General features: G+C 37.2%; 1 protein-coding gene across 1 annotated transcript; it reads left to right on the forward strand.

Annotated features, from left to right (window-relative positions):
• The first annotated feature begins 509 nt into the window (after positions 1-509).
• On the forward strand, positions 510-6,069 carry LOC109240079 (pentatricopeptide repeat-containing protein At1g80270, mitochondrial-like). Its single transcript, XM_019406694.1, has 3 exons — positions 510-665; positions 2,086-2,677; positions 4,632-6,069. The coding sequence occupies exons 1-3, from the start codon at positions 631-633 to the stop codon at positions 5,877-5,879; spliced, it is 1,875 nt and encodes a 624-aa protein (XP_019262239.1). The 5' UTR covers positions 510-630; the 3' UTR covers positions 5,880-6,069.
• Positions 6,070-7,601: the final 1,532 nt, after the last annotated feature.

Here is a 7,601-nt window from a genome sequence, read left to right on the forward strand (position 1 = left end):
CTGTTTGGCTTAGCTGATTTAGAGTAGCTGATAAGCATTAGGTGCTGAAAAATACTTTTTTGTGCTGAAGCTGATTTAAAAAATAAGCAGTTACGTGTTTGGATAAAAGTGCTGAAATTAATAATATGCAACTGAAAAACTGGGTATACGAAGAGTTTTGTTTTAAAAAGAAGTATTTTAGGGATAGAATAGTAAATATTTTGGTCAAACTTAAACTGCTTATAAGCTGAAATTTGATAAGTTAGGGGAGACCAACTTATGACTTTTGGCTTATTTTTGGCTTATAAGCATTAACTTATAAGCACTTTTAATTTTACCAAACGCGTAAATAAGTCAAAAAGTGTTTATAAGCCAGTTTGACCAGCTTATAAGCTTAGCCAAACATCCTCTTAGTCAGGTTAATAAATTTGGAATACTAGCTAAAAAAAAAAAAAAAGAGATTTACAAAGATATGTAACAAATTTAGCCCCTAGTTTTCTATATTTGCTAGTTTCCCCCATTAAGGCTAAGAAAAGAATATCTAAAACGCAAACTCAAAAGACAGGGTTTTTAGGGTTTAAGGATTATTTGGTTTCTTCCCATTTCGGACTCTTAACTCATACCCTTTACCCTTTGCGAAACCAATAAAGCATGTGGGCAATTCGTCGAGCCTCTCCTTCCTTCAAGTAATCCCATCTCTGAGCTCTGAATTTCTGTTCTTACAGTTCTCTGTTGATTGTTTTTTTTGCTGCATTTTGTGTCTGTTTGTTTTAAATTTTTGTATTTTATGACTCATTTTGCTTTGTGAAGTTAGGTTCATTCAAGAAATGCTGATTCTGTAGTATGTGTAGTGTTGAAAGAAATGGAGAACCAACTAACCAATCTCCCTTGAAAAAGGTTCTTGCACCAGTTCCATACCAGCCCTTGATATTTTACAATTGGAGCCAAGAATTTTCCGTCTGGTGTGTTTATCATGGACGCAAATATGACTTCCTTCATGTCCATTGTTGCATATATCTCAATTCTTATTCCCTACTTTCCACCTTCAATACTAAAAAAGTACTACTAAAACATTACCCTTATACCCTCTACTGCTGCTTGGGCAATTAACATTTAATGCTTAATCTTATGAAAGAATGATAAAATTGATTTTCCTAAGTTCAAAATTTTCTACTGAAAATATTTTCCCAAGGACATTTTCCTTCGTACTAAACACATCCAATTTTGCTGTTTTTCTGATCCATTCTGAGTTGTTTGGTGAATCAAGTATGTTTCATCTTTTGTGTTTACCTGTAGGGGTTTCTGAGTAGAAAACTACTGTTGTTTTGGGTAGGAAAGGTTTGTCGATTCTTCTTTATTGATATCATAATCCAGTTAGCATCCAAGAGTGTGGCCTAGTGGTCAATGAAGTGGGTGAGAACTATGAGGTCTCAGGTTCAAATCCTAGCGGAGGCAAAAAAATACTAGGTGATTTCTTCCCATCTATCCAAGTCTTGGTGGATAGAATTACCTAGTACCTGCTGTTGGTGAGAGGTGGCAGGTATCCCGCAGAATTAGTCGAGGTGCGCGCAATGTGGCACGGACACCACGGTTATAAAAAGAAAATAAAAAAGAAAGAAAATCATAATCCAGTTAAGAAACATAAAGGGGAGTTCTTCTGCACTTCTACGGTCTTGTTACTGGACCTTCGAGAAACATGTCTCCCGCAAAACTGTGTATAGACCTACTGTAGAGCTTACTTTTGCTACAGAGGAAAGTAAAATTTTGCATTGAGAAATCATTTCTGGAGCATTTTTCAAAGCTTGTTTGGATATAATGTAAATGGCATATGATAACCGTACCAATTGAAAATAGAACATAAGGGTAGTGTTTTGGTGATAACTTTGAGTATTAGAAATTTACAAGAACGCTGTCATGTTGGTTAAGGCAAGTGATATAGAGTAGGGAGTGCTAGGATTGTTACTTTCAACATTTATTCGTCTTCGCTATTTTTGTAACATAACTATGTGTTCTGGTTACAAATGAGGGAGGGAGGGAGGGAGGGAGGGAGCTTTTTCTAGCATAAATATGGGTACTTAAATTGATGAAATTGGTTATCTGCTCCAGGAAACAAGTGTTCACCGCCGGGCACTCTCGAATTTGCTCTGCCACTTCAGAAATATCAAGTCAATGTTTGAAAGGATATGGTGATGGGTTTAAAAAGGCTTCCAATGTTATTTCAGATAGACCTCTTGGATTTAGAGGATTCCGAGGAATAACTCATGGTTTTCTCAGATTATTCACGGAAAACCGAAGTTTCTCTTCACTAGCTGGCACAAAGAGCAGCGGAGAGGAGGATAGTGATTCAGATGATGGGTTTTCAGAGCTTGAATCTTCTACTGAAGCAATACAAGAAGCCAACAAAGACGTCGAGTCAGTCTCTGAGCATGAGCTCTCCGAAGATGATGTTGATGGTGAAGATGTGGAAGCACCTCGAGAGTTAGAGCTGTCTGATACTGAGACTGATGTTAGCAAACGGAAGTCTCCAAGAAAAAGAGTTTCTTCAGCATTATACAATGCTATTGTGGCTGCACCAGCTTTATCTGTTCATAAAATTATGGATAAATGGGTTGAAGAAGGAAATGACGTGACACGGGCAGAAGTAGCAGCAGCGATGCTTAATCTTCGTAAAAGGCGTATGTATGGGAGGGCACTGCAGGTAATCTTTGTCTTTTATATTAGATCAAACATCTTATTTATATTTGGATGCATTTACAGCGTTTTACCGTTGGGGTCTTAAAATGCTAATTGTGTTTCTTGTCATAAAAAATGATCATTGTTTGTTTACGTTAGTTGCTTGGTCATTGCATTTACATATTTCAGTTTATACCATGTAAACTCAGCAATCATTAGAGATTTATGAAATAATGAAGCTTGAAGACCAGGAAATCACTTTTTCCAATAATCTAGGATTTACCACAAGCATTTACTCTCTAGTTTGAGAAACTACAAGAAAACTTCGGTAATACATTATGATCAAAACTTCTCTAATTACTCTTAGCAAAGACGGAAAGTTTTTTTTCCTGAAATCTCATTCCCTCGTGATATATGTTTTTATGTTTATTGTGTCCTCATTATTGAAAGTCGAAACCTATTTTGAGATTGACTTGGCTCTTAACATGGCGAATATGGAAAATAGCATATCAATCAATCTATGAACTCGATGTCAATCCCATATTATTTGGGGCTGTGATATGAATCTTTTATATATTCAGGTTTATCTTGGTTCATTCGTTCCATACTAGAAAGTAATGTGTTTGTTAGAGCGCCTCACTTTGGTCGAGGGAATGAGTTGTTGTCTTTCTATATAGCTTTGAACAATCCTTACCTCTTGAGCTAGCTTTTGAAGTTGAGTTAGATCTAATGTCTATTTCTTTAACATGGTATTATTAGAGCTAGACCCATGCCGGTTGTGTTTTCCAATTTTTGGCTCCACTTGTTATCCACGTTCCAAATGTCCAGACCTGGGCATGTAAAGAGGTTAGAGTGTTCGCATTGGTTGAGTGACTGATTTGTTGTCTCCTTATACGGTATTGAATAATCCTCACGTCTTGAGCTAGCGTTTTGGGTTGAATTTGGCGCAGTCCATCTTCTTAACATTCTAATTTAGGGGTTTTCTATAACTAAAGGTTCTGTAAATCTCGCTGTTATAATAGTAACAACAACTAAGCTTCAACTGTGTCATATTCTTAGTTAAGTTTGCATTTATTCTAAGAGATTGTGGGTTTTTTCTGGAACAACTTTCTTCCATGTGATTTTGGGTCCTCTATTACCACCTTCAGTCACCATAGTAGTGCACCTACAAAATGGTGCATTTGGAGGTTTGTGTAGGATATGACCAAACCATCTCAAATAATCTTTTCTCATTTTATGGTATATGTGTGTTATTGGCACCCTTTGTCTGGTTTAATCATTTTTATTTTTCAATCTTGTATCATTGCAAATCCATCTTTACACTGCATTGCTATGATACCAGTTTTGTGAATATATTGAGGGCCCAATATACACTCCAATTTAATACTCCCTCCATTTCAAAAAGATTGGCACTATTACTATTTGGGAAGTCTACGAGGTTGTTCTTTGACCATGTTTTTCTTAAATATTTTACAAATATTTTGAATTATGAATTTTTATTACTTATTATACTTTTTATGTAGTTTCCAAAAATATAAATTTTATTCTCAAAACCTTGAAGAATCTATGTCCAAATTCACAGTCAAAGTTAAGTACTTTGACCCTCGTACTCCGAACTATGCCAATCTTTTTGAAATGGAGGGAGTATCAATTTTCTCACTATCATTCTATACAAATAGCCTTTCACATATTAGGTGTTTTCATATTTCTAAGCACTCCTATAACACTTTTAATTTCAGCCATCGCATTTTAATTATGTCTGCTACATCTTCCATTTTAGCCATCTTATTTTAATCATGTGTGCTACATCTTCATCTATCACGTCATTATAGTGGAAGGCTGAGATTGGACATTTGATGTCTTGAATTTTAGACTACAATCCTGTCCAAACTCACCTCACCTACGTCCTTCTTGGTTTGTCGATTTCTATTGTCATCATCTTGCTTTTATTCAAGTATAGTAATTCTTGCTTTTGGCAGCTCTCTGAGTGGTTGGAGTCAAAAAAGAATCTCACTTTTACTGATAGAGACTATGCTTCTCGTGTTGATTTAATTGCTAAAGTCCGTGGTCTACAAAAGGCAGAAGATTATATTGGGATGATACCAAAGTCTTTCAGAGGTGAAGTTATTTATCGCACTTTATTGGCTAATTGCGTCGCTGAATGTAATCTGAAGAAATCTGAGAAGATTTTTAACAAAATGAAGGACCTAGAACTCCCTTTAACATGCTTTGCTTGCAATCAGTTGCTCCTTTTATATAAGAGGACTGATAAAAAGAAGATTGCCGATGTTCTCTTACTAATGGAGAAGGAGAATGTGAAGCCGTCCCTTTTTACTTACAGAACATTGATAGATGCTAAGGGGCAATGCAATGACATATCTGGAATGGAGCAAATTGTTGAGACCATGAAGGCTGAAGGGATAGAACCTGATATCAACACAAAGAGCATCTTGGCAAAGCATTATGTCTCAGGTGGTCTCAACGAAAAGGCCGAGAATGTGCTAAAAGAGATGGAAGGAGGAGATATAAAGGAAAATCGCTGGGCCTGTCGTAGTTTGCTTCCTCTTTATGCAGCTCTTGGAAAGGCCGACGAAGTTGGTAGAATCTGGCAAGTTTGTGAGTCTAATCCTCGGCTAGATGAATGTGTGGCTGCTGTTGAAGCTTGGGGAAAACTGCATAATATTAAGGAGGCGGAAGCAGTCTTTGATAAGATGGCAGCAAAATGGGCAACACTCTCATCGAAGCATTATTCAGTTTTATTGAGAATTTATGCGAGTCATAAGATGTTGTCGAAAGGAAAGGACCTTGTGAAGCGTATGTCTGACAGTGGTTGCCGAATCGGGCCATTGACTTGGGATGCCTTAGTCAGACTTTATGTTGAAGCAGGAGAAGTGGAAAAAGCAGATTCGATATTGCATAAAGCTGCAGAGCAGAACCGCTTGAGGCCAATGATTAATTCTTATTTGGTTATTATGGAACAATATGCAAAGAGAGGTGATGTTCATAATACTGAGAAAATGTTTCACAGAATGAGACAAGCTGGATATGTTTCCCGAATTTCGCAGTACCAATGCCTTATTCGGGCCTATATAAATGCCAAAGCTCCTTGTTATGGAATTGCTGAGAGAATGAAAGCGGATAGTGTATTCCCAAATAAAGGATTGGCACACATGTTGGCTCAGGTTGATGCATTCAAGAAGACTGCTGTGTCTGATTTGTTGGATTGATGTATGTAGCCTATCTTGTGATATCAGTGGTTGTACTAGTCAGTTGTAGGCTCAACACTTTTGAGATATCAGCTTCACTAGGTTTTCGTGTTGCTATTCTTGTTTCTTTACTACATTTTGTTTTTGAATAATTTTGTATTAAAAGTGGCCATCTATTACCTACTGCCGAAGGAATCTTTGTGAAAAATCAGTAGGTGGTGTATTTAAGGTGTCAGATAGCTGAACCTAGATAGCTATCTTTTTCGATTTCTTGATAAAGAGCTGTGAAAAATCAGTAGGTGGTGTATTTAAGGTGTCAGATAGCTGAACCTAGATAGCTATCTTCTTCGATTTCTTGATAAAGAGCAATATGACCCACAATGGTTCGAATGTATGAAAAAAAGATTTGTTCTTTTTAGACTTCTTACTATTAGATAATGTCCATAAATCTCATGTGCAAGTTGGAATCCAGTTATAAACCAACAAGAAAAACCAGAACAAAAATAGGAACCTCCCAACCAAGAAGCCAACTATTGTTTATTAACAACGGATAACAATGAAAGTTTTTTTTTCTTCCAAAAATTAAACGATAAAAATGGAAGAAAGATATACAACTTTTATGGCTATTGCTTAATTTGAGCACAAAGCGGTTTGTATAACCTTTTTAGATGTTCTTGCAAATTAGTAGGTTCTACCGTTGTACGAGCACTAGCACACATGTTTACATTATTTCCCTCCTCCTCTACCCCTCACAAAAAAAAAAAAAAAGGAAAAAAAAAGACAAGGAAAAACAGGTACATGTTGCTATTTTCATCATGTTTATAAAATTGAAATATCAAATGTCCTCTTGAAAACTTGTTTTAGATCATGATTAAGTTACGTTCAAAGAAAGTAAATCTAGATACAGTAATCATACCAATGACATTGTTTGCTCATATACCTTATGAGTATAAAACAATATAAATAAATCACGGGAAAATCATAGCAAAACGTAATAATCCATTGGACCAAATGAAGGAAACGAAAATAAGTACTCAGAGTTAGGAGGAGAAACATTAGAAGCCTTTATTGATAATATTGGTTTGGTCTGCCTCTCCATGAAGAGGTTCAGAGCCTTACAATGGTGTTCCTCTTGCCCATAATATGGGTATCGTTGTCTCTTTTTTCTCTCGTCAATAGTGGCGAAGAAGAAGCCCCCTTTCTAGGGTTTCCTCTCTTGGTATTTATAGTTGTGAGCTTCGTGAGCTGGCAATAAGTGGCCGTGACCACGTTGGGATTTCGCCTTCATGGTGGCGGATGGGCCATGGCCTTGTTGATCGAATCAGATGAGGGTTGAATATCGTTAATTCTGAGTGGTCGTGCCACTAATTAATCATGAATTAGCTTAAGACGGGATTAGCTTCGTTAATTATCGCGGGGTCGGATTCTGACCCATACAGTTAGTCCCTCCGCTTATTGAGGTCGTGCCTTGGCCGAGCTCGATGAGTGGATTTCATCGACTGTAGTTTGAGAAACTCGGATAGGGAGGTCGACCGTCGCTTCGGTCGAGGCCGAATTCTCTTTGGCGATGGCCCTTGGCCTTGTAGAGTGTTAGTGTTTTGTTATTGTGCTATCAAGTCGTCGTTCGATCGAGGTCGAACTCTCCTCCTTGGTGAGGGCGCTTGACCCTTTAACTTAATTCGAGTGAGGTCGAGCTTTGTTGTGCTCTGATCCTTACGTTTGTTTGGGAGCATAGCCGTCGAC

This window comes from Nicotiana attenuata, unplaced genomic scaffold, assembly GCF_001879085.1.
Source record: "Nicotiana attenuata strain UT unplaced genomic scaffold, NIATTr2, whole genome shotgun sequence".
Classification (NCBI taxonomy): Eukaryota; Viridiplantae; Streptophyta; class Magnoliopsida; order Solanales; family Solanaceae; genus Nicotiana; species Nicotiana attenuata.

What these genes read in the sequence shown, in the direction of transcription:
- LOC109240079 (XM_019406694.1), top strand. Translation starts at nt 631, where the DNA reads ATGTGGGCAATTCGTCGAGCCTCTCCTTCCTTCAA. An exon ending in CGAGCCTCTCCTTCCTTCAA is followed by an intron (nt 666 to 2,085) that starts GTAATCCCATCT and finishes TATCTGCTCCAG; the next exon opens with GAAACAAGTGTTCACCGCCG. An exon ending in TGTATGGGAGGGCACTGCAG is followed by an intron (nt 2,678 to 4,631) that starts GTAATCTTTGTC and finishes TGCTTTTGGCAG; the next exon opens with CTCTCTGAGTGGTTGGAGTC.